The sequence below is a fragment of the Oncorhynchus masou genome, chromosome 17 (assembly GCF_036934945.1).
Source record: "Oncorhynchus masou masou isolate Uvic2021 chromosome 17, UVic_Omas_1.1, whole genome shotgun sequence".
In the NCBI taxonomy this organism is placed as follows: domain Eukaryota; kingdom Metazoa; phylum Chordata; class Actinopteri; order Salmoniformes; family Salmonidae; genus Oncorhynchus; species Oncorhynchus masou.
In genome coordinates, this window is record NC_088228.1 from 44,188,103 (window position 1) to 44,215,293 (window position 27,191).

General features: G+C 46.0%; 1 protein-coding gene across 1 annotated transcript in view; it reads right to left on the reverse strand.

The window, feature by feature from the left end:
- Window positions 1-1,025: 1,025 nt before the first annotated feature.
- LOC135559082 (zinc finger protein 512B-like) overlaps window positions 1,026-27,191 on the reverse strand; it is a 94,310-nt gene continuing 68,144 nt past the window's right edge. The window contains exons 11-17 of the mRNA XM_064993449.1: window positions 10,889-11,019; window positions 9,214-9,404; window positions 8,718-9,028; window positions 8,546-8,647; window positions 8,307-8,369; window positions 8,102-8,200; window positions 1,026-7,303 (exon numbers count right to left, since the gene is read on the reverse strand). Of these exons, the coding sequence (XP_064849521.1) occupies window positions 6,980-7,303; window positions 8,102-8,200; window positions 8,307-8,369; window positions 8,546-8,647; window positions 8,718-9,028; window positions 9,214-9,404; window positions 10,889-11,019 (1,221 nt within the window). The 3' untranslated portion in view covers window positions 1,026-6,979. The remainder of the gene's footprint in view (window positions 7,304-8,101; window positions 8,201-8,306; window positions 8,370-8,545; window positions 8,648-8,717; window positions 9,029-9,213; window positions 9,405-10,888; window positions 11,020-27,191) is intronic.

Sequence of the window (27,191 nt, forward strand, 5' to 3'; positions counted from 1 at the left end):
ACACGAGTAGACAAGAAGTTCTCACGAGTAGACAAGAAGTTCTCACAAGAAGTTCTCACGTCTCGACAAGAAGTTCTCACGAGTAGACAAGAAGTTCTCACGAGTAGACAAGAAGTTCTCACGAGTAGACAAGAAGTTCTCACGAGTAGACAAGAAGTTCTCACGAGTAGACAAGAAGTTCTCACGAGTAGACAAGAAGTTCTCACGACAAGAAGTTCTCACGAAGTTCTCAGACAAGAAGTTCTCACGTCAAGAAGTTCTCACGAGTAGACAAGAAGTTCTCACGACAAGTTCTCAGAGTAGACAAGAAGTTCTCACGAGTAGACAAGAAGTTCTCACGAGTAGACAAGAAGTTCTCACGAGTAGACAAGAAGTTCTCACGAGAAAGCGATTTTGTATTGGCAGAAAAATAGTTGATCCCATGAAATCCCATTGATGCTGTTGACCCTGATCAATGGTTAGTGCAGGAAAGAAGGGGGTGAGTGTAACCTGGCATGATATTTCTAGCTTAAATTGCTCTAATAGCAATTCAATCGGTGACTTCACTGGCTTTGAGACCTTGAAGTAGGTGTTCCCCTTGGGTGGGTAACGATGCTTCGAGGGTGTCTTGTCTGTGTGCAGATAAGGCCTTGTAACAATAATGTTACAAGGCCTGATCCAATATCCGACGTCCTTTACGTTTTGCAGGCCTCTCCTGTGGAAATGGTCAGAGGCCTCAGGACTCCTTGTCTCCTTAATGCTCATTGTCTGTGCAACATGAGACAGCGGATGGATTATCATCACTTACAATGTATGTCATATCCTTCACATTTAGTGGTGCCATCACACTGGCCAGCTAATTCAACTGTTTGGGTGATGAACGGGTTCACACCGCAATGGGGTTGCAAATATATAGTAATCTCGGGTTTCCATTACATTGGACATACAGTGCCTTGCGAAAGTATTCGGCCCCCTTGAACTTTGCGACCTTTTGCCACATTTCAGGCTTCAAACATAAAGATATAAAACTGTATCATGAAGTGGAACGACATTTATTGGATATTTCAAACTTTTTTAACAAATCAAAAACTTAAAGATTGGGCGTGCAAAATTATACCCTAGTTATAGGATAAGGCTTCTGATCAGATCAACTTCAACATAGGAAACACATTTTCTCATTTAGAACATAACTAAGTATTCTCCTCAACATAACCAATCACCAAATGTTTTGTATCCAGTCTATAATGGTACATTTCCAAAACAAAGATTTATCTAAAGCTTATTGAAATTGTAAATGTTTGTAAGATAAAACATTAAAGCGGGAAAATAGAATTTGTGAAAAAAAGGAAGACATCTTAGCCTATAGACTCCCCAGGTATAAAAGTCACACCACACACAGTCCAGACTACTAAAAAGCTCAGGTGACAACACTCCTATTTCAAGGGGTAGTAAGTGCACTAAATAGAGAAACAAACACAGATACACCTCCTTGTTGATCCTTAGATCTAGACAAATGGATTCTCAATAATTGTGTCCTGAAAATCAACATTTAATGTGCATTATCAAACTTGTTAAAACAACGTATTTCAACATCCCATGGCATTTGATGGACTTTAACTATTGTTATCACTGAGAAAAAATAAAATAACTATTTCGTAAGCAAACAAACAAAGGGATAGGGTAGGTGAAAAAATGTGCCATTAAATGAGTAAATTACAACAAAATATGGTGTAAACATATTTTCAAACAGGATATATGTGTTCTCCACATCATCTCGGAAGACTGATGGGGTGAAGTATGAATATATGGTACCAGTCCATAGTGTGGACACACCAACTGTACTCACTGAAGGGTTTTTCTTTATTTTCACTATTTTCTACATTGGAGAATAATTAGTGAGGACATCAAAACTATGATATAACACATACGGAATCATGTAGTAACCAAAACAGTGTTAAATATTTTATATCTTCAAAGTAGCCACCCTTTGCCCTGATGACAGCTTTGCATACTGTTGGTATTCTCTCAACCAGCTTCAAGAGGAATGCTTTTTCAACCGTCTTGAAGGAGTTCCCACATATGCTGAGCACTTGTTGGCTGCTTTTGCTTCACTCTGCGGTCCAACTTATCCCAAACCATCTCAGCTGGGTTGAGGTCGGGTGATTGTGGAGGTCATCTGATGCAGCACTCACTCCATCACTCTCCTTCTTTGTCAAATAGCCCTAACACAGACTGGAGGTGTGTTTTGGATCACTGTCCTGTTGAAAAACAAATGATAGTCCCACTAAGCGCAAAACAGATGGGATGGCATATCGCTCCAGAATGGTGCGGTATCCATGCTGGTTAAGCATTAAGTGTGCTTTAAATTCTAAATAAATCAGACAGTGTTACCAGCAAAGCACCTCCACAACATCACAACTCCTCCTACATGCTTCACGGTGGGAACCACACATGTAGAGGTCATCTGTTCACCTACTCTGCGTCTTTCAAAGACACGGCGGTTGGAACCAAAAATCTCAGATTTGGAATCATCAGACCAAAGGACACATTTCCGCCAGTCCATATTGTCCATTGCTCCTGTTTCTTGGCTCAAACAACTCTCTTCTTATTATTGGTGTCCTTTAGTCATGGATTCTTTGCAGCAATTTGACCATGAAGGCCTGATTCACGCAGTCTCCTCTGAACAGTTGATGTTGAGATGTGTCTGTTATTTGAACTCTGAAGCATTTATTTGTGCTGCAATTTGAGGTGCAGTTAACTCTAATGAACTTATCCTCTGCAGCAGAGAACTCTGGGTCTTCCTTTCCTGTGGCGGTCCTCATGAGCCAGTTTCATCATAGCGCTTCATGGTTTTTGCGACTGCACTTGAAGAAACTTTCAAAGTTCTTAACATTTTCCGGATTGACTGATCTTCATGTCTTAAAGTAAATGTTCTATTTTGATTGAACTTCATGTTTTAAAGTAAAGTAATGATGTACTGACATTTCTCTTTTCTAATTTGAGCTGTTTTTGCCATAATATGGACTTGGTCTTTTACCAGATAGGGCTATTTTCTGTATACCACCCCTACCTTGTCACAACACAACTGATTGGCTCAAACTCATTAAGAAGGAAAGACATTCCACAAATTAACTTTTAACAAGGCACACCTGTTAATTGAAATGCATTGCAGGTGACTACCTCATGAAACTGGTTGAGAGAATCCCAAGAGTGTGCAAAGCTGTCAACTTTGAAGAATCTCAAATATATTTTCATTTGTTTAAAACTTTTTCGGTTATTACATGGTTTCAAATGTTATATCATAGTTTTGATATCTTCACTATTATTCTACAATGTAAAAACAGTAAAAATAATCACAAAGTGAAAACAGGTTTTTTAGAAACGACAGAAGTACTTTAATTACATAAGTATTCAGACCCTTTGCTATGAGACTCGAAATTGAGCTCAGGTGCATCCTCAGGTGCATCCTGTCTCCATTGATCATCCTTGGGATGGTTCTACAACTTGATTGACAGTGCATGTCAGAGCAAAAACCAAGCCAAGACGTTGAAGGAATTGTCCATAGAGCTCCGAGACAGGATTGTTTCGAGGCATTGATCTGGGGAAGGTACAAAAAATGTCTGAAGCATTGAAGGTCCCTAAGAACACAGTGGCCTCCATCATTCTTAAATGGAAGAAGTTTGGAATCACCAAGACTCTTCCTAGAGCTGGCCGCCCGGCCAAATTGAGCAATAGGGCGAGAAGGGCCTTGGTCAGGGAGGTGACCAAGAACCCGATGGTCACTCTGACAGAGCTCTAGAATTCCTCTGTGGAGATGGTTGTCCTTCTGGAAAGTTCTCCCATCTCTGCAGCACTCCACCAATCAGGCCTTTATAGTAGAGTGGCCCAACGGAAGCCACTCCTCAGAAAAAGGCACATGACAGCCCGCTTGGAGTCTGCCAAAGGGCATGTGAAGGACTGTCCAGACCATGAGAATCAAGATTGTCTGGTCTGTTGAAACCAAGATTGAACTCTTTGGCCTGAATGCCAAGCGTCACATCTAGAGAAACCTGACACCATCCTTAGAGTGAAGCATTGTGGTGGCAGCATCATGCTGTGGGAATGTTTTTCAGCAGCAGGGACTGGGAGACTAGTTAGGATTGAGGGAAAGATGAACGGAGCAAAGTACAGAGAGATCCTTGATGAAAACCTGCTCCAGAGCACTCAGGAACTCAGACTGGAGCGAAGATTCTCTTTCCAACAGGACAATGACCCTAAGCACACAGCAAAGCCAATGCAATAGTGGCTTCGGGACCAGTCTATGAATGTCTCTCCTTGAGCGGCCCAGCCAGAGCCTTGGCTTGAATCGGATCGAAGATCACTGGAGAGACCTGAAAATAGCTTTGCAGTGACGCTCCCCATCCAATCTGACAGAGCTTGAGAGGATCTGGAGAGAAGAATGGGAGAAACTCCCCAAATATAGGTGTGCCAAGCTTGTAGCGTCATACCCAAGAAGCATTGAGGCTGTAATCGCGGCCAAAGATGCTTCAACAATGTAATGAGTAAAGTGTCTGAATACTTATAGTCACGAGTCCGACCGAGGGTGGCTTCCCTTCCCGCTCGGCGGTCGTCGTCACCGGCCTATTAGCTGCCACTGATTGTCTTTCCTCCCACTCCTTGTATGTTTATTGGTAGCACCTGTTTGTGATGATTAGTTGGGCTTCTTTAGACAGCCGACCCGCCTGTTTGTTGTGCGGGATTAATGATTGTAACCTTCGGCTCTGTAGTAGAGGAAGGTGTTTGTTCCTAGTCGTGTATTTCAGTTGTACCTTTCTCATTCCTTGTGTTTTGGGGCCGTTATTATTGTGAGCACCCTGTGGTGCGTTGGGGCATTAAAGAGCACAGCCTTGCACTCTCTGTCTCCTGCGTTTGACTCCACACCCACGACACCCGGAGCATTACACTTATGGAAATGTCATATTTACATTGTTTTTAAATAATGGTTAAGATTTGTTGCATTACAGTATGAGTTTAGCACCTGTATTTGTAGGAAATATATATTACAAAGTAATAGCATTTCTGGAAAAACTGTTCTGGATGAACAAGCAGAGTAACCATGTCAACTTAACCTTTTCACAAACTGCCATCAGATTAACTAGATAATATACACAAGTGATTATAAGAGAGGTCTGCTGCTTTGAGAGAGCTATTCTGCTCTATTGATATATATACATTAAACATTTCATGACATTTTACTTAAATCAAATTATTACAATTGTTTTGTGAATTCAAGTATCTACTTTAAGTATGTATTATAGATAAAATATTAAAATGAGCTGATTGCACATTAGCATTTTCATAAATTAAAGACATTTCATTTTAACATAATTTCCTTTTACGCTGAAATAGTTGACTGGCAGAACAGCCTAAAATGTCTAGCATTTCTGAGGATCAGCTTTGTTAGGTGGCCTGTTATCTACTCATTGAATCCTGTCGGAAAGTGGGACACAGATGTTCTTGTTTCTGGACACCACAGTTTCATTTTACAGTCCTGGGTTACAACCCTCCATATAGGAGGTTTAGGTTGGAGTAGGGTGAAGCTGCCCCTTAGAAGCTGATCTACGGCCAGTTTTGTGTCTTTACCCATCATTCTTAGGGTAAACATTTAGGCTGATTTATAAATCTGTGTCTAAGGGCATCTTCTTCCCGGAGCGTCACGTTTTTTATCTCTGCTCTTCATGTGCAAAAAGACAAAATGGGGGGAAGAGAGGAAAGGGGTTAAAGTGCAAGACAAGTGTTTTAATGACCGGGAATATGTCCATATACATAACAACATCTAAGCCTTCATTTTAGCTTTTTATTTTTTACGTTTCCTAAAAGATTAAAGTAACTTAAACTTTTTTTTTTTTTTTTTTAAGGCTAAATTGGTTAATACACCACGAACAAAGAGAGTTCCAAACCTCTCAGTCTTCCTCTCCCGACTCCCAGACAGTCCTAGGAAAATTCTAGCTTGAGAATTCCCATTTTAATGGGAACCAATTACTACAACATTCCCACATTTAATTCAGACTATGAGGTCCAATGGCGAAATCTTAAACTAAATCTACACATCTTCCAACTTTGTGGATATGCTGTTTACATTGCTTGAGTGTAGATATAGATTTTAGTGTCAATTTTTGTGTTAACATCCCCAATCATATGCCCCAAGGTCTAATTACTGTCACCAACATTCGATAAAATCTCATATCATTTTGTGAAAATGGTGCTAATTTCCTAAATTTCAGTGTAATTGAAACAAAGACTAAGTACATAGCTTAGCCAGAGCATTAGGACACAGTGATTGGATGTATGATGTATGTGGTCTTTCACTACTTTGAAAGAAAAGCCAAAGAAAACAAAGAGACAAAAACGAATTAGCATATTGCACTGTAGATAAAAAAAAACTACTACTTTGACATTCAGCTGACAAAATAAAACAAACCAAAGACGCCAAAGTGTAAAACAACAAAAATGAAAAGGAGTGTGATCGCTTTGGACCAAATTTGACCTTCCTGCCTTGAAAAAAAGAGGGATGGCGTCATTGCTTTGACTATATACTGTATATAGATAGATATAGTATCACCTCACTATCCTAATAGAATATAATTTGAAAAATCTCTCAAACACAACATGAAACTAAAGACATGTAGAGGGAAAATGCCAACATTCATTTGAAATACTACTTTTGTTTAGAAAAATATATTTTTACACAGAGTAGGACTATAACGTGGATACCAATGAGCCCCTGTTGTCAATAGTTTAACTGAAATGGAGGAAACTAAAGAAAATGACTGTCACATATCAACATATACCAGGAGACAAACTGTATACAGTATATTTAAAACACAAATATCTGAGTGCAGTTGTTTTTAGTTTTGTTCTCTGTCCGCCAGTCCTTGAGGTATCCAAAATATCCTTGAGCTTACTGGCGTAATGTGGATAGATAGACATAGCCTCTCTGGCTCTTGGGTTGAAAGCAGAGCTACTCGGAGGGAGGGGGCACCAACTTGGGCTTACTCCTCCGTGTGGTGGGTTGGTTGGGCTGTGTGTTTAGCGTCAGGCTCCCTGGGTTTCCTGTCTCTGTCGGGACCGGGGTCTGGCCCATGATCAGGGTGGGGGCTGAGTTTTGGGTGGTGCTGAAAAAAGTGTTTGTCTGGACGGGGGTGGCCTCAGGGGGGCGCTCTTTGGGCTTGCGGCCTCTCTTCTTTCCCATGGTGGCTCCGTTCTTGACCTCCGTTTTCCCTTGGTAGTCTGGCGGTTTGCTGCTGCTGCTGGGCAACATGTGGCTGAAGGCTCGGAACCAGTTCTGTAACATGATCATGTTGAGGGGAAAACATTCAACTGCATGTTACTACAAGTGGATGACATCTACCTGTGTGTTTTAAAATGTGTGTCTGAATGAGTGAACATGTCACCTGAGAGTGGGTCTATCAGGCCCACCTGTAAAGGACTGTTTATGTATGTCTGTCTTACCTGAGAGTGGGTCTATCAGGCCCATCTGTAAAGGACTGTTTATGTATGTCTGTCTCACCTGAGAGTGGGTCTATCAGGCCCACCTGTAAAGGACTGTTTATGTATGTCTGTCTCACCTGAGAGTGGGTTATCAGGCCCACCTGTAAAGGACTGTTTATGTATGTCTGTCTCACCTGAGAGTGGGTCTCAGGCCCACCTGTAAAGGACTGTTTATGTATGTCTGTCTCACCTGAGAGTGGGTCTATCAGGCCCACCTGTAAAGGACTGTTTATGTATGTCTGTCTCACCTGAGAGTGGGTTATCAGGCCCACCTGTAAAGGACTGTTTATGTATGTCTGTCTCACCTGAGAGTGGGTTATCAGGCCCACCTGTAAAGGACTGTTTATGTATGTCTGTCTCACCTGAGAGTGGGTCTATCAGGCCCACCTGTAAAGGACTGTTTATGTATGTCTGTCTCACCTGAGAGTGGGTCTATCAGGCCCACCTGTAAAGGACTGTTTATGTATGTCTGTCTCACCTGAGAGTGGGTTATCAGGCCCGCCTGTAAAGGACTGTTTATGTATGTCTGTCTCACCTGAGAGTGGGTTATCAGGCCCGCCTGTAAAGGACTGTTTATGTATGTCTGCCTCACCTGAGAGTGGGTCTTGCTGATGTGGTATTTGACACCACTCTCTGAGCTGAATTCCTTCTGGCACAGTAAGCAGGTGTACTTCCCTGCATCGCCCTCTGCCTGCAGCACACAGAAACATACCCCAGTCAAGCGTAGGTACAAGTTGTCCCTGAACTCAACAGAGTGATAAAGGGTCAGATATTTTTGAATCCTTTTCAGGTCCTACCTGGTTACAGTTGGCTAGATGAGCTTTGAGTCCGGACACACTGGAGTAAACAGCTTCACAGCTCTGAAAACAGAGAGGGACAACAACTCAGACACAGCAATAATAAACTCTGCCTATAAAACATGAACTTGTTGAGCTCAGAATTGACAGCGCTGAAATGTATAAAAGCAACTGGATTACTTAAAAATACAGGATTTATCTGGTTTAATGTACAGAACATGTTGTCCAGAGGTTCTTACTCCGTTGGAGCAGCAGATGAAGCCCTTCTCTTTGACCTCGTTCTTCCAGCTCTCCAGCATCTTGGGACTGAACATGGGAAGACCAGGACGAGTGTAGTTCAACTGGGGGAGGAAGACAGGGACCACATGTTAAATGTGTTTGTATGTGTGTATGTACCTGTGTATGTCTTACCCTCTTGCTGTCCGGTACCAGGTCGTCTCGCTTGGTGCCCCAGTCCTTGTCCAGTTCATCCTCTGCTATCTCCTGCAGGTGGAACACTGCTACCTGGGCAGACCGACGTCTCACCCTACCACTGGGAGTCCTCTCAAAGTCCTCCCCCAGCCTCTCTCTCTCCCGCTCTCTCCCATCCTTCTCCCTACCCGCAGACAACTCTTGACGCTTTTCGTTGTCCTTCCTCTCTCTCCCCTCTCTCTCCCATCCTTCTCTCTCTCCATGTGGTTTTGTTCCCTCCTTCCTGCAGGCTGTCCCTCCTCTGTTCTCATCTGGAAAAGAGGAGGGACACAGCCCAGTCAGAGACCAATGAGAAGAGGATTCACAGCGATTCAATCAATCATACATTTCTGCCACAGGAATGGCTGAACGAACCAGATGGAACACATTTCCATAATTAACACATATGACATTTCAAGACACACTAGTCAAAATAGTGTAATAGTAAACGTTCAGCTCTCTCTTACCCCTCTGCCGGTGGTATTGTTGTTAGTGGTGGGGTGTTCAGTGCAGAGGTGGTAGTCTCTGCCAGTCTTAGAGCGGTAGGTCTTCCCACAGTGCTGACACAGAAACACAGGCTTGTCCTCCTCTGATAGCTCTCTGTCACAGCGCTTCTGATGGTAATGGTATCCCATCAGGCTGAAAAAACTGGGCTGAGCAGCTCTGTTTGTGTGTGTGTGTGTGTGTGTGTGTGTGTGTGTGGGCAACATTTAAAAAAGGGAGAAATAGAACATTCACATTAGACTGTAAATCAGGTTGGTGGAGCGGAGTATGGATTTGTCTAACGAAGGCAACATTATCACATTGGGTCTATTATTCATCTAACGTTTTTTATATAGTCTAATTAACATAAACATATTTCTCAGGAGAGATGGCCAACCATTTTTTGTGATTGTTTGACATAAGAATGAGACAGAAGTGGAGGAAAGATTGAACATGTCCATTGACGAAGAGAGGTTATTGTAAATGTCTCTGTCTCTCTGCACTGTAGTGAGAGGAATTGATAACAGTGTTGATGTATGTTTGGGCAGAATAACAAGAAAGACAGAGGAGGGAGAAAGACAGAGCGAGCGAAGGTAAATGGAGATGTATGTTTGGGCAGAATAACAAGAAAGACAGAGGAGAGGAGGGAGAAAGACAGAGAGCGATGTTTGGGCAGCGAAGGTAAATGGAGATGTATGTTTGGGCAGAATAACAAGAAAGACAGAGGAGAGGAGGGAGAAAGACAGAGAGCGAGCGAAGGTAAATGGAGATGTATGTTTGGGCAGAATAACAAGAAAGACAGAGGAGAGGAGGGAGAAAGACAGAGAGCGAGCGAAGGTAAATGGAGATGTATGTTTGGGCAGAATAACAAGAAAGACAGAGGAGAGGAGGGAGAAAGACAGAGCGAGCGAAGGTAAATGGAGATGTATGTTTGGGCAGAATAACAAGAAAGACAGAGGAGAGGAGGGAGAAAGACAGAACGAGCGAAGGTAAATGGAGATGTATGTTTGGGCAGAATAACAAGAAAGACAGAGGAGAGGAGGGAGAAAGACAGAGAGCGAGCGAAGGTAAATGGAGATGTATGTTTGGGCAGAATAACAAGAAAGACAGAGGAGAGGAGGGAGAAAGACAGAGAGCGAGCGAAGGTAAATGGAGATGTATGTTTGGGCAGAATAACAAGAAAGACAGAGGAGAGGAGGGAGAAAGACAGAGCGAGCGAAGGTAAATGGAGATGTATGTTTGGGCAGAATAACAAGAAAGACAGAGGAGAGGAGGGAGAAAGACAGAGAGCGAGCGAAGGTAAATGGAGATGTATGTTTGGGCAGAATAACAAGAAAGACAAGAGGAGAGGAGGGAGAAAGACAGAGCGAAGGTAAATGGAGATGGAGGGGAGTTCAGCATAAATAGAGAAGAAATTGGAGAAGATAGCAAGAGAAAGAAGTGGGAGAAAAGAGAGAAGGAAAGAAAACGTGTTGAATCAACGTCGAACCCCAAAAATTAACGTTGAATTAACGTGGAATACTGATTGATTTGCAAAAGAAAGGGAAAATTGTATTTTTTTCACCCAACCTAAATCCAATGACATGGTGACAATTTTAGTTGATTTAACATTAGTTGGCAACTCAGCCAAATGTAAATCCAAACTACACATTGAACTGACGTCCAGTTGGAGGAGACATACCTCCTTAGGACACTTGATTCGTCCCGTCTGTTTGAGCACTCTACGCAGCCTCTCTCTCTCCAACTGCACGTCCCCCATCTGGTCCTCGCTCCCCAAAGCCTGAGGGAAACACAGCGTCATACCAGTGTCCCCTCAAAATACCTCCCCCTCCTAAACCAGGCCTGGAAAATGTGATTTTGGGCGATGCCAGAATCATTAAACGGTTTCATGGCCGTTACTAGATGCATGTTATGGCAAATGTCAAACTAATGTTTTCACCAAGGTGTTCATCAACAAACACACGCCGGATAAAACGAGCAGCGGACTGCACAGAGAAAGGAGGAAAGTGAGGGGGGCTACAGATCTGATTAAGTGCATATGTGACCCGTTTCAAAAAGCGTATGTCACAAGGCATTTAAATGTTGTTTGTTTTATTATTTGATCAAAATTGTAATGGTTTTCTTGTGGTGAAGGAGAGGCGAACCAAAATGCAGCGTGGTTATTATTCATGTTTTTTAATAAGACAACTAAACATGAACATGATACAAAATCAACAAATGTGGAAAACCGAAACAGCCCTATCTGGTGCAAACTAACACAGAGACAGGAACAATCACCCACAAACACACAGTGAAACCCAGGCTACCCAAGTATGATTCTCAATCAGAGACAGCTAATGACACCTGCCTCTGATTGAGAACCATACTAGACCGAAACATAGAAATATCCAAATCATAGAAAAACAAACTTAGACTGCCCACCCCAACTCACGCCCTGACCGTAATAAAAATGACAAAACAAAGGAAATAAAGGTCAGAACGTGAGTTGGGGTGGGCAGTCTTTGTTTGTTTTTCTATGATCAGGCACCGTGTTACGCTATGGAGCGCACGGTGTCCCCAGTGCGGGTGCATAGCCCGGTGCGGTACATTCCAGCTCCGCGTATCAGCCGGGTGAGATTGAGCATCGAGCCAAGTGCCATGAAGCCGGCTCTACGCATCTGGTCTCCAGTGCATCTCCTTGGGCCGGCTTACATGGCACCAGCCTTGCGCACGGTGTCCCCGGTTCGCCTGCATAGCCCAGTGCGGGCTATTCCACCTCTCCGCACTGGCAGGGAGACCGGGAGCATTCAACCGGTTAAGGTTGGGCAGGCTCGGTGCTCAAGAGCTCCAGTGCGCCTGCACGGTCTGGTCTATCCAGTACCACCTCCACGCATCAGCCCTCCGGTGGCAGCTCCCCGCACCAGGCTTCCTGAGTGTGTCTTCGGCCCAGTACCACCACCACGCATCAGGCCTACAGTGCGCCTCGCCTCTCCAGCGCTGCCGGAGCCTTCCTCCTCTCCAGCGCAGCCAGAGACTTCCTCCTCTCCAGCGCTGCCGGAGTCTCCCGCCTGTCCAGCGCTGCCGGAGTCTCCCGCCAGCCCAGAGGCGCCAGAGCCCCTCAGCCCAGAGGCGCCAGAGCCCCTCTGTCCCGAGCTGCCAGAGCTTCCCCCTCAGTCCAGTGGGGTCATTTAGAAGGGTCGCCGTGGTCAGGAGGCAGAGGAAGGTGGTGGTGAAGTGGGGGCCACGTCCAGCACCAGAGCCGCCACCGCGGACAGATGCCCACCCAGACCCTCCCCAAAAGGTTCAGGTTTTGCGGCCGGAGTCCGCACCTTGAGGGTGGGGTACTGTCACACCCTGACCATAGTTTGCTTTGTATGTTTCTATGTTTTGTTTGGTCAGGGTGTGATCTGAGTGGGCATTCTATGTTGTGTGTCTAGTTTGTCTGTTTCTGTGTCTGGCCTGATATGGTTCTCAATCAGAGGCAGGTGTTAGTCATTGTCTCTGATTGGGAACCATATTTAGGTAGCCTGTTTGGTGTTGGGTTTTGTTGGTGATAGTTCCTGTCTCTGTGTTTGCACCAGATAGGGCTGTTTAGGTTTTCTCACGTTTATTGTTTTGTTAGTCTATTCATGTATAGTTTTCTTTATTAAAGAACCATGAATAGAAACCACGCTGCATTTTGGTCTGCCTCTCCTTCAACTCAAGAGAACCGTTACAAAAATGCATTTTTTTGTCAGAAATGCCTTCTGGATCATGTGAACCTTCATGTGCCTTAATAACAAACTTGTATACCGCCTGTAAATACAAATAAAATAGGTCAATTACGAGCCCAGTTGTTTTAGCCACGGGAAAAAGTCAGGAACCTTACCACTAGCCATGATTGGCTGAGATAATGGATGGGCTGGACATGCAGAGAGATGAGTTGGATTGGTCTGCCATGTAGCATGCTTCTGTCTATAATATGATCTGGTCAGTATGTGTGATAATTTTTTATACCACTGCTGTTTTTGAAAGATATCATGAAGAAGTGTTGCTACTCAACATTACTACCCTGAAGTTGTGACAGACTACTTTCTGGACGACGGTCGCTGGCTCTGAAAATGAACGATAAGAAAATCCCTGATTTAGGTAAAAACATTTTCACTGAACCAGACATTGTAGGGTCTTCCGATGACAGTGATGGGGAAGAAATGTCGATCAACAGTGTTGCTGACCGAGTTTTGAAATCAATGGAATGCTCGGTGGAAGCAAAGAGTCGAAAAGAGAACACAGAAGGCTGTTGTATAAAACACCTGACTCTGGATCACATCTTCAAACTAAATCTTCAAACTAAAAGGCAGACAGACACTGATGTCTTGAGATGTTGCTTCAATATATCCACATAATTTTCCTCCCTCATGATGACATTTATTTTGTGAAGTGCACCTGTCCCTCCTGCAGCAAAGCACCCCCACAACATGATGCTGCCACCCCCACAACATGATGTTGCCACCCCCTTGCTTCAAGGTTGGGATGGTGTTCTTCGGCTTGTAAGCTTCCCTCTTTTTCCTCCAAACATAACGATGGTTATTATGGCCATACAGTTCTATTTTTGTTTCATCAGACTAGAAGACATTTCTCCAAAAAAGTATGATCTTTGTCCCCATGTGCAGTTGCAAACCATAGTCTGGCTTTTTATGACGGTTTTGGAGCAGTGGTTTCTTCCTTGCTGAACAGCCTTTCAGGTTGTGTCGATATAGGACTGGATATTGATACCTTTGTACTCGTTTCCTCCAGCATCTTCACAGTTGTTATCGGATTGATTTGCACTTTTTGCACCAAAGTACGTTCACCTCTAGGAGACAGAACGCATCTCCTTCCTGAGCAGTATGACGGCTGCATTGTCCCATGGTGTTTATACTTGCATACTATTGTTTGTACAGATGAAAGTGGCACCTTCAGGCGTTTGGAAATTGCTCGCAAGGATGAACCAGACTTGTGAAGGTCTACAATTTTTTTTCTGAGGTCTTGGCTGATTTCTTTTGATTTTCCCATGATGTCAAGCAAAGATGTACACCTCCAATTGCCTCAGAAGCTTCTAAAGCCTTGACATCATTTTCTGGAATTTTCCAAGCTGTTTAAAGACAAAGTCAACTTAGTGTATGTCAACTTCTGACCCACTGGAATTGTGATAAAGTGAATTATAAGTGTAATAATCTGTCTGTAAACAATTGCTGGAAAAATTACTTGTGTCATGCACAAAGTAGATGTCCTAACCGACCTGCCAAAACTATAGTTTGTGATCAATACATTTGTGGAGTGGTTGAAAAACGAGTTTTAATGACTCCAACCTAAGTATGTAAACTTCCAACTTCAACTGTAGGTTCGAATCCAGGTGGTGGGTCACAGATATTGAGAGAACAACTCTCTGGATTGAAATGCAACTGTGGATACACGCTCGGGTGCATCTTCATGGCCTAAATTAGCATCCACCAATTTGGTTTCTTTTATGTTTTTAGATCTGTACAGATCTACAGACTATTGAGATTGAGATACATCCTTAGTCTGCGAGGGAAAGGAGGGAGATAAGATGGTAGATCAGAGGAATACATGTCATTCCCACACTAAAGCAAAGCAAAGAGAATCATGTCACAGTCAGGCCCTGAGGCTAGAGAACACACACTCCCGCCAGCCTTAGATTCATGAGGGGACACAGCAGAACCACAAGCATTTCTTCTTAAAACCTATATCTGACATGAGAGAGAAGGAAAGGGGTGAGAGAATGAGAGGAAGGGAGAGAGAGACTGAGAAAGAGAGGGGGGGTACTAGAGAGAAACATCAGAGGTAGTGTATCACAGTTACGACAACAAGGTCAAAGCCAGCAGGTGACCTCTGTCACTGTGTCATCCTGCTGCTGTGTTTTCCCACACTGCTCAGCCATTTGACCAGAGGACATACACTGGGTACAGATTAGCAAGGATGCCACTTCTGCAGGTAATTCAGGACAAGCACACACACATACACCCACACAGACACGCACAAACACAAATGAAAGTGTTTGGGACATGTTAGTTCATGAATATTTTTTGAGACAGTGGTTTTGAATTATTCAACAAACTTAATTGGAGAGCCATTCCACTAACAAAGGATATGTTCATATCTTAATGAACGTCTCTACTGCACCAGAATGTAATGAGCAGAGACTGAAGTCATAAAGGTCTTAAACAGTTTTACTTCAGTTGTACAGAGGGCATAACTCTTCTTAGATGTTAACAAATCAGCTATGATGGCAAGGTTGAATGGAACACACACACACACACACACACACACACACACTAGAGGTTGACCGATTAATCAGAATGGCAGATTAATTAGGGCCGATTTCAAGTTTTCATAACAATCGGAAATCTGTATTTTTGGACACCATTTCTTCTTTATTTAATCATTATTTAACAAGTCAGCTAAGAACACATTCTTATTTTCAATGACGGCCTAGGAACGGTGGGTTAACTGCCTCGTTCAGGGGCAGAACGGGAGATCCAATCTTGCAACCTTACAGTTAACTAGTCCAACGCTCTAACCACCTGATTACATTGCACTCCACGAGGAGCCTGGTAAGCCAAGGTAAGATGCTAGCTAGCATTAAACATATCTTGTAAAAAAACAATAATAATCACTAGTTAACGACACATGGTTGATGATATTACTAGTTCATCTAGCGTGTCCTGCGGTGCATATAATCGATGAGGTGCGTATCGTTGCTCCAATGTGCACCTAACCATGAACAACAATGCCTTTCTTAAAATCAATACACAGAAGTATATATTTTTAAACCTGCATATTTAGCTAAAAGAAATCCAGGTTAGCAGGCAATATTAACCAGGTGAAATTGTGTCACTTCTCTTGCATTCATTGCATGCAGAGTCAGGGTATATGCAACAGTTTGGGCCGCCTAACTTGCCAGAATGTTACATAATTATGACATAACATTGAAGGTTGTTGTGACGTAGAAGTCCGTCACTGGCCGCGGGCAGCATTTGGTTCTTTAACGCACACACATATTCATCACTCCTCCCTGCGCCATTATAAGATAAGTTAACAATGTGGGTCGACACACAAATTAACTTTTGTCTTGGTGCATGCATTTCACACTTGTCAATGTTCATATTTGAGAGATACAATAATTATTATACTTATCAATGTTGTGGATGAGCGCATTGTTTGTTTGTTCTGTTCCTCTCTCTCCTTCTCTGTAGCTTTTCATATTTGAGAGATACAATAATTATTATACTTATCAATGTTGTGGATGAAATTGTTTGTTTGTTCTGTTCCTCTCTCTCCTTCTCTGTAGCTTCCGGGTATGCTGGAAAAGGACCCGAGCTAAGGGAATTGGGTTGGCTTTATAGTGCCTGTCCCAAATGGCTCAAATGCATATGGGCATATTGAAAGATATTGTCAGTAGTGATGTAATGTATTAAATGTTATGTTGGGATATTGTTTAAAACTGTGTTGCAATGTATATCCTTTAGTATGTTTAGTTCATGGAAAATGTAGGTTTCTATTGTTAATTGATTAATTAATTAGGGTTAATTGTTCTGAGGGGAGGGGCTAGCCCTACAAAAGGAGCCTCTCTTTCAGTCATGGAGTGGTAGTTTGGATTGAGCTGTGGATGGGGCAGCATTGTTTTTAAGCTGTCCCATAAGGTAGACGTTGATGGCAGTACTGTTGTTTTTTTGTTCCGGAATTCACTTGTAAATAAACACCTTTGCACAGAAGAACTTTTGCGGTTCCGCCATCTTTTTATTTTGATAGAGGTTAGGTTATCCAGTTTAGCCTTCTGGCCTCCTCTACGTGACATATGGTGGCAGTGGTGGGATGGCGTACCGCAAATCAGTGAATTCCAACAAGAGAGGTAAAGGAATGCGTACAGGATTGCATTCTCAGCAACAGCATCAACTGTCAGAAAAGGTACCTGAAGTTCAACCGGGGTGGAATACCATGGAATCGTCTGGTGAAGAAGAGGTCAAGTATGAGAAACTAGGAGCCCGACCGCGGGGCCAAAGACAACCAGAACTGGGTGAGCTGCTGACTGAAGGAGCAGTTGGGGGACCAGAACCACACCCAACCATGGTAACCCTTTTTCAGCAACTTTTCACCTGCCTTGTGAGGAGGGACGAAGACCTCAAGCAGGAGTTACGTGGCCTACGCCAATCTATCCTCACAGCTCCCCACCAGACGGAACTCGTCAGTGAGAGCCCAAGATTGGGTCTTCCAACACCAGGACGACAAAGGCTCGATGCAGTAGGGACTTCAACTCCACAGCAGGCACCCCAAGCAGTAATGAGGCCAGTACCAGGAGACCAGTCCAGCAGTGTTAACGTCCATCTTCCAGCATTCCTGAGGAAGGAGCCAAAGATGCCCTCATACCAGCAGGGGGAGGACATTGAAAACTATAATAATAATAATAATAATAATATCTGCTGAGGTTTGAGCGCATGGCTAAGACGTGGCAGTGGCCTGAGGTAGAGTGGGCCTGCAGGCTTGTCCCATTGCTCACGGGCAAGGCCTTAGAGGCTTACACAGCAATGGATGAGGGGCTGTCCAATGTCTACAAGGGCTTGAAGGAAGCGCTGCTGGTGAAGTTTGACATCTCACCGGAAACCTACCGTCAACGCTTCAGAGCTGCATCAACGCCATCGGGTGAGTCGCCGACAGAGACGTACCACCGCCTCAAGGGTCTCTACCGACGATGGGTTCGACCGGGGAGAAGACACAGGACGAAATCGGGGAGGTCATCATCCTCGAGCAACTTCTACAGGTTCTACCACACGACATTCGAACCTGGGTCCGAGAGCACGAGCCCAAGGACGGGCTTATGGCGGCCAAGCTTGCACTGCAGTATCTTAATGCACGTAAAGGGGGCCCACCACAACCTGCAGCACCCGCTCCAAGGAGTCTCAGAGACACAAGGGACATCAGAAACGCCAGAGATGGTGGAGGTAACTCTGGGGGTTATGTGTCTGGGAGGGAGGTAAGGGATCATGCAGTTCGCTCTGATGGGAGGGGTCTGACCTGTTTTTACTGCCGGCAGCAGGGGCACAAAGCTTCAATGTGTCCGCTACGTAAATCCAAGCTCTCAGGTTACTGTTATGTACCCAGAGAGGGGGATGGTGTTCAGAATAGACAGACTCAGGAAGGGTCATGCTTGGTACCTGTAAAAGTGAATGGTAAAAGTCTTATTGCAATGATTGACACCGGCAGTTCCCTGTCATTGATCAGAAAAGGTAATGTACCTGTTAATGACATTGATTATGGTCATCAGACACTGATCCAATGTGTCCATGGTGACCAGTCACAGCAGCCCACAGCTGAGCTCACAGTTGAGATTCAGGGTCAGAAATACCTCCTCAAAGTTGGGGTAATGGAGAAGCTACCTTTTGAGATGATTTTGGGGAGGGATGTGCCTGTACTCTCTGATCTGTTGGGAAGTGTGGGGGTCAGCTATATATGGGCAGTCAGTTTGCCAGTCCGATGTTCAGATGGCATGTTCAGTTGTCACTCGTGCCCAGGCCAAAGCTGGTTTACAACCTCTGCCTGACTTGTGTGATAGTCTGTGCGAGGGGGGAACCAAAGGGCCCAGAAAGTCACGCCGCCAGCGGCGTCTTGAAAAGTATGTGGGAACCCATGTACCTGTTGCTGATGTGTCTGGGTTAGAGGTGCAATGGGATGTTCCACAAAATTTTGCTACACTGCAGAAGTCTGACGCAACCTTGAAATGTTTGTTTGACAAGGCCTTAGCTGGGGACAGTCAATCTTCATGTGGGGGGATTTACACAGTAGACAACCACATACTCTACCTTGGGTCAGAGGCAGATAGCAGGAAGTTGGTGGTGCCATCTACCTGTAGACCACTTGTTCTCAACCTTGCACATACAGTTCCATGGGCAGGCCATCTAGGGCAACATAAGACCTATCTTAGGCTAGGCTCCCGTTTCTTTTGGCCCTCCATGTATACTGATGTACAAAGATACTGCAAATCATGCCCCACGTGCCAGAAAACCAGTGCTGTCCGTAGGTCTGAACGGGCTCCTCTATGTTCACTGCCAGTTATCTCTACCCCATTCAAGAGAATTGCAATGGACATTGTTGGACCCTTGGAGAAGAGTAGTGCAGGTTACAAGTATATATTGGTGATCTGTGACTATGCCACCCGGTTCCCAGAAGCCTTCCCACTCCGTTCCATAACCACTCCAAAAATAATCAGTGCTCTTGTTCAGCTCTTCTCTCGTGTAGGAATCCCAGATGAAATCCTGACGGACCAAGGGACAAACTTCACCTCGCGACTGATGGTTCAACTCCATCGACAGCTGGGCATTAAAGGCTTGAGGACTACTCCCTACCATCCCCAAACGGATGGGCTCGTAGAGAGATTCAATCAAACGCTCAAGAACATGCTGAGGAAGTTTGTGGCTGACACTGGTAAAGACTGGGATAAGTGGTTACCCTTTCTGCTTTTTGCTTACAGGGAGGTGCCTCAGGCATCGACAGGTTTCTCGCCATTCAAACTCCTCTATGGATGGCCAGTGCAAGGACCACTGGACCTGCTGAAGAAGTGCTGGGAAGGTTCCCCAGTAGCTACCTCAGGACAGGGGATTGTCCAGTATGTCCTCCAGATGCGAGACAGGTTGGAACGGTACCGAGAGGAAGCTAGAGCAAACCTTCAGCAAGCCCAGAAGGCCCAGAAGAGAGGCTATGACCAGCACGCTCGCCACAGAGAGTTTGAGCCAGGACAGAAAGTCCTGCTCCTCCTTCCCTCGTCTACCAGCAAGCTCCTTGCGCAATGGCAAGGACCGTACCTAATCGGGAGGAAGATGGGCCCAGTGACCTACGAGGTGCTGCACCCGGACAAGGGTAAGAAGAAGCAAACCTACCATGTGAACCTTCTCAAGGCCTGGGAGGAGAAAGAGGAACTCTACAAAGGAAAGTCCTTTCTGGTCCGCAGAGTAGAAGAGGATGAGTCGGATGGTGTCACAGAGGCATGGAAAGAACGAGCAGAAGTCATACTGGCTCACCTGGAAGAAGACAAGCAAGATGAGCTGAAGCAGCTGTTTGGCAAGTATCCGGCCCTCTTCAGTCAGAGACCAGGAAGAACCAAAGTCCTAGAACACGTCATTCGTTTGAAACCTGGCCAGAACCCTGTCCGCCAGCATCCTTACCGTGTGCCTGAGAGGCTGGTGGTAGCCCTCAAGGAAGAGGTCCACACCATGATGGAGATGGATGTTGTCGAGCCATCTTCTAGTGAATGGAGCAGCCCTATTGTCATTGTCCCAAAGAAGGATGGCTCTTTGCGCGTCTGCATGGACTTCCGTAAGGTGAATGCCATCTCCCAGTTTGATGCCTATCCCATGCCCCGCATTGACGACTTACTGGAGAGAATAGGTAGAGCTCATTACATCACCACATTGGATCTCTGCAAAGGGTACTGGCAGGTGCCCCTGGATGAACAATCCAAGGCCTACACTGCATTCCGGACGCCAATGGGCCTGTTCCAGTTCAAGGTCATGCCGTTTGGCCTTCATGGGGCCCCTGCGACTTTCCAGAGGCTGATGGACAAGGTCCTCCAGGACTGTGACGATTACTGTGCTGCTTACTTGGACGACGTGGTGATCTACAGCCACTCCTGGGAGGAGCACATACAGCATCTTAGCAGAGTACTGGGGAAGATCCATGAAGCAGGCCTCACGCTTAACCTCCTGAAGTGTGAGTGGGCGAAACAGGAGACAAAGTACCTGGGTTACCAGCTGGGTAAGGGTGAAGTTCGGCCTCAGGTGGAGAAAGTGGAGTCCATCAGGAATAGCCCTCGACCCAGAACCAAGACACAGGTGAAGTCCTTCCTAGGTCTGGCAGGGTGGTACCGGAGATTCATTCCACAGTTTTCGACCATCGCTGTCCCTCTGACCAACCTCACTTCGAAGGGGGCCAGCAACCCCGTGAAGTGGACTGAGGAGTGTGAGGAAGCCTTCATGACACTGAAAAAACAACAGTACTGCCATCACGACTGTGCTCATTCCCTGTTCTCCAGACCCCTGATTTTCAGAAGAGATTTCTCGTGCAGGTGGACGCTTCGGCTGTAGGAATTGGAGCTGTACTGGCCCAAGGGGAGAAAGGAGAAGAGCTTCCTGTGCTGTACCTGAGTCGGAAGCTGTTGCCCAGGGAAACCAGGTATTCTACAATCGAAAAGGAGTGCCTGGCTATAAAGTGGGCCCTAGATAGCCTCCGTTACTAACTTCTTGGGAGGGAATTTGACCTGCACACGGACCACAGAGCACTGACCTGGATCCAGACCATGAAGGACCGGAATTCTCGTGTGACCAGGTGGTATCTGGAGCTCCAGCCCTTCAGGTTCTGTGTCCGTCACAAGGCAGGAAAAGAGAACGTTACTGCGGACTACCTATCAAGGCTCCCGAACATGGTCGCTTCAGGAGAGGAGGAAGGTAATGTGACGTAGAAGTCCGTCACTGGCCGCGGGCAGCATTTGGTTCTTTAACGCACACACATATTCATCACTCCTCCCTGCGCCATTATAAGATAAGTTAACAATGTGGGTCGACACACAAATTAACTTCTGTCTTGGTGCATGCATTTCACACTTGTCAATGTTCATATTTGAGAGATACAATAATTATTATACTTATCAATGTTGTGGATGAGCGCATTGTTTGTTTGTTCTGTTCCTCTCTCTCCTTCTCTGTAGCTTTTCATATTTGAGAGATACAATAATTATTATACTTATCAATGTTGTGGATGAGCGCATTGTTTGTTTGTTCTGTTCCTCTCTCTCCTTCTCTGTAGCTTCCGGGTATGCTGGAAAAGGACCCGAGCTAAGGGAATTGGGTTGGCTTTATAGTGCCTGTCCCAAATGGCTCAAATGCATATGGGCATATTGAAAGATATTGTCAGTAGTGATGTAATGTATTAAATGTTATGTTGGGATATTGTTTAAAACTGTGTTGCAATGTATATCCTTTAGTATGTTTAGTTCATGGAAAATGTAGGTTTCTATTGTTAATTGATTAATTAATTAGGGTTAATTGTTCTGAGTGGAGGGGCTAGCCCTACAAAAGGAGCCTCTCTTTCAGTCATGGAGTGGTAGTTTGGATTGAGCTGTGGATGGGGCAGCATTGTTTTTAAGCTGTCCCATAAGGTAGACGTTGATGGCAGTACTGTTGTTTTTTTGTTCCGGAATTCACTTGTAAATAAACACCTTTGCACAGAAGAACTTTTGCGGTTCCGCCATCTTTTTATTTTGATAGAGGTTAGGTTATCCAGTTTAGCCTTCTGGCCTCCTCTACGTGACATATGGTGGCAGTGGTGGGATGGCGTACCGCAAATCAGTGAATTCCAACAAGAGAGGTAAAGGAATGCGTACAGGATTGCATTCTCAGCAACAGCATCAACTGTCAGAAAAGGTACCTGAAGTTCAACCGGGGTGGAATACCATGGAATCGTCTGGTGAAGAAGAGGTCAAGTATGAGAAACTAGGAGCCCGACCGCGGGGCCAAAGACAACCAGAACTGGGTGAGCTGCTGACTGAAGGAGCAGTTGGGGGACCAGAACCACACCCAACCATGGTAACCCTTTTTCAGCAACTTTTCACCTGCCTTGTGAGGAGGGACGAAGACCTCAAGCAGGAGTTACGTGGCCTACGCCAATCTATCCTCACAGCTCCCCACCAGACGGAACTCGTCAGTGAGAGCCCAAGATTGGGTCTTCCAACACCAGGACGACAAAGGCTCGATGCAGTAGGGACTTCAACTCCACAGCAGGCACCCCAAGCAGTAATGAGGCCAGTACCAGGAGACCAGTCCAGCAGTGTTAACGTCCATCTTCCAGCATTCCTGAGGAAGGAGCCAAAGATGCCCTCATACCAGCAGGGGGAGGACATTGAAAACTATAATAATAATAATAATAATAATATCTGCTGAGGTTTGAGCGCATGGCTAAGACGTGGCAGTGGCCTGAGGTAGAGTGGGCCTGCAGGCTTGTCCCATTGCTCACGGGCAAGGCCTTAGAGGCTTACACAGCAATGGATGAGGGGCTGTCCAATGTCTACAAGGGCTTGAAGGAAGCGCTGCTGGTGAAGTTTGACATCTCACCGGAAACCTACCGTCAACGCTTCAGAGCTGCATCAACGCCATCGGGTGAGTCGCCGACAGAGACGTACCACCGCCTCAAGGGTCTCTACCGACGATGGGTTCGACCGGGGGAGAAGACACAGGACGAAATCGGGGAGGTCATCATCCTCGAGCAACTTCTACAGGTTCTACCACACGACATTCGAACCTGGGTCCGAGAGCACGAGCCCAAGGACGGGCTTATGGCGGCCAAGCTTGCACTGCAGTATCTTAATGCACGTAAAGGGGGCCCACCACAACCTGCAGCACCCGCTCCAAGGAGTCTCAGAGACACAAGGGACATCAGAAACGCCAGAGATGGTGGAGGTAACTCTGGGGTTATGTGTCTGGGAGGGAGGTAAGGGATCATGCAGTTCGCTCTGATGGGAGGGGTCTGACCTGTTTTTACTGCCGGCAGCAGGGGCACAAAGCTTCAATGTGTCCGCTACGTAAATCCAAGCTCTCAGGTTACTGTTATGTACCCAGAGAGGGGGATGGTGTTCAGAATAGACAGACTCAGGAAGGGTCATGCTTGGTACCTGTAAAAGTGAATGGTAAAAGTCTTATTGCAATGATTGACACCGGCAGTTCCCTGTCATTGATCAGAAAAGGTAATGTACCTGTTAATGACATTGATTATGGTCATCAGACACTGATCCAATGTGTCCATGGTGACCAGTCACAGCAGCCCACAGCTGAGCTCACAGTTGAGATTCAGGGTCAGAAATACCTCCTCAAAGTTGGGGTAATGGAGAAGCTACCTTTTGAGATGATTTTGGGGAGGGATGTGCCTGTACTCTCTGATCTGTTGGGAAGTGTGGGGGGTCAGCTATATGGGCAGTCAGTTTGCCAGTCCGATGTTCAGATGGCATGTTCAGTTGTCACTCGTGCCCAGGCCAAAGCTGGTTTACAACCTCTGCCTGACTTGTGTGATAGTCTGTGCGAGGGGGGAACCAAAGGGCCCAGAAAGTCACGCCGCCAGCGGCGTCTTGAAAAGTATGTGGGAACCCATGTACCTGTTGCTGATGTGTCTGGGTTAGAGGTGCAATGGGATGTTCCACAAAATTTTGCTACACTGCAGAAGTCTGACGCAACCTTGAAATGTTTGTTTGACAAGGCCTTAGCTGGGGACAGTCAATCTTCATGTGGGGGGATTTACACAGTAGACAACCACATACTCTACCTTGGGTCAGAGGCAGATAGCAGGAAGTTGGTGGTGCCATCTACCTGTAGACCACTTGTTCTCAACCTTGCACATACAGTTCCATGGGCAGGCCATCTAGGGCAACATAAGACCTATCTTAGGCTAGGCTCCCGTTTCTTTTGGCCCTCCATGTATACTGATGTACAAAGATACTGCAAATCATGCCCCACGTGCCAGAAAACCAGTGCTGTCCGTAGGTCTGAACGGGCTCCTCTATGTTCACTGCCAGTTATCTCTACCCCATTCAAGAGAATTGCAATGGACATTGTTGGACCCTTGGAGAAGAGTAGTGCAGGTTACAAGTATATATTGGTGATCTGTGACTATGCCACCCGGTTCCCAGAAGCCTTCCCACTCCGTTCCATAACCACTCCAAAAATAATCAGTGCTCTTGTTCAGCTCTTCTCTCGTGTAGGAATCCCAGATGAAATCCTGACGGACCAAGGGACAAACTTCACCTCGCGACTGATGGTTCAACTCCATCGACAGCTGGGCATTAAAGGCTTGAGGACTACTCCCTACCATCCCCAAACGGATGGGCTCGTAGAGAGATTCAATCAAACGCTCAAGAACATGCTGAGGAAGTTTGTGGCTGACACTGGTAAAGACTGGGATAAGTGGTTACCCTTTCTGCTTTTTGCTTACAGGGAGGTGCCTCAGGCATCGACAGGTTTCTCGCCATTCAAACTCCTCTATGGATGGCCAGTGCAAGGACCACTGGACCTGCTGAAGAAGTGCTGGGAAGGTTCCCCAGTAGCTACCTCAGGACAGGGGATTGTCCAGTATGTCCTCCAGATGCGAGACAGGTTGGAACGGTACCGAGAGGAAGCTAGAGCAAACCTTCAGCAAGCCCAGAAGGCCCAGAAGAGAGGCTATGACCAGCACGCTCGCCACAGAGAGTTTGAGCCAGGACAGAAAGTCCTGCTCCTCCTTCCCTCGTCTACCAGCAAGCTCCTTGCGCAATGGCAAGGACCGTACCTAATCGGGAGGAAGATGGGCCCAGTGACCTACGAGGTGCTGCACCCGGACAAGGGTAAGAAGAAGCAAACCTACCATGTGAACCTTCTCAAGGCCTGGGAGGAGAAAGAGGAACTCTACAAAGGAAAGTCCTTTCTGGTCCGCAGAGTAGAAGAGGATGAGTCGGATGGTGTCACAGAGGCATGGAAAGAACGAGCAGAAGTCATACTGGCTCACCTGGAAGAAGACAAGCAAGATGAGCTGAAGCAGCTGTTTGGCAAGTATCCGGCCCTCTTCAGTCAGAGACCAGGAAGAACCAAAGTCCTAGAACACGTCATTCGTTTGAAACCTGGCCAGAACCCTGTCCGCCAGCATCCTTACCGTGTGCCTGAGAGGCTGGTGGTAGCCCTCAAGGAAGAGGTCCACACCATGATGGAGATGGATGTTGTCGAGCCATCTTCTAGTGAATGGAGCAGCCCTATTGTCATTGTCCCAAAGAAGGATGGCTCTTTGCGCGTCTGCATGGACTTCCGTAAGGTGAATGCCATCTCCCAGTTTGATGCCTATCCCATGCCCCGCATTGACGACTTACTGGAGAGAATAGGTAGAGCTCATTACATCACCACATTGGATCTCTGCAAAGGGTACTGGCAGGTGCCCCTGGATGAACAATCCAAGGCCTACACTGCATTCCGGACGCCAATGGGCCTGTTCCAGTTCAAGGTCATGCCGTTTGGCCTTCATGGGGCCCCTGCGACTTTCCAGAGGCTGATGGACAAGGTCCTCCAGGACTGTGACGATTACTGTGCTGCTTACTTGGACGACGTGGTGATCTACAGCCACTCCTGGGAGGAGCACATACAGCATCTTAGCAGAGTACTGGGGAAGATCCATGAAGCAGGCCTCACGCTTAACCTCCTGAAGTGTGAGTGGGCGAAACAGGAGACAAAGTACCTGGGTTACCAGCTGGGTAAGGGTGAAGTTCGGCCTCAGGTGGAGAAAGTGGAGTCCATCAGGAATAGCCCTCGACCCAGAACCAAGACACAGGTGAAGTCCTTCCTAGGTCTGGCAGGGTGGTACCGGAGATTCATTCCACAGTTTTCGACCATCGCTGTCCCTCTGACCAACCTCACTTCGAAGGGGGCCAGCAACCCCGTGAAGTGGACTGAGGAGTGTGAGGAAGCCTTCATGACACTGAAAAAACAACAGTACTGCCATCACGACTGTGCTCATTCCCTGTTCTCCAGACCCCTGATTTTCAGAAGAGATTTCTCGTGCAGGTGGACGCTTCGGCTGTAGGAATTGGAGCTGTACTGGCCCAAGGGGAGAAAGGAGAAGAGCTTCCTGTGCTGTACCTGAGTCGGAAGCTGTTGCCCAGGGAAACCAGGTATTCTACAATCGAAAAGGAGTGCCTGGCTATAAAGTGGGCCCTAGATAGCCTCCGTTACTAACTTCTTGGGAGGGAATTTGACCTGCACACGGACCACAGAGCACTGACCTGGATCCAGACCATGAAGGACCGGAATTCTCGTGTGACCAGGTGGTATCTGGAGCTCCAGCCCTTCAGGTTCTGTGTCCGTCACAAGGCAGGAAAAGAGAACGTTACTGCGGACTACCTATCAAGGCTCCCGAACATGGTCGCTTCAGGAGAGGAGGAAG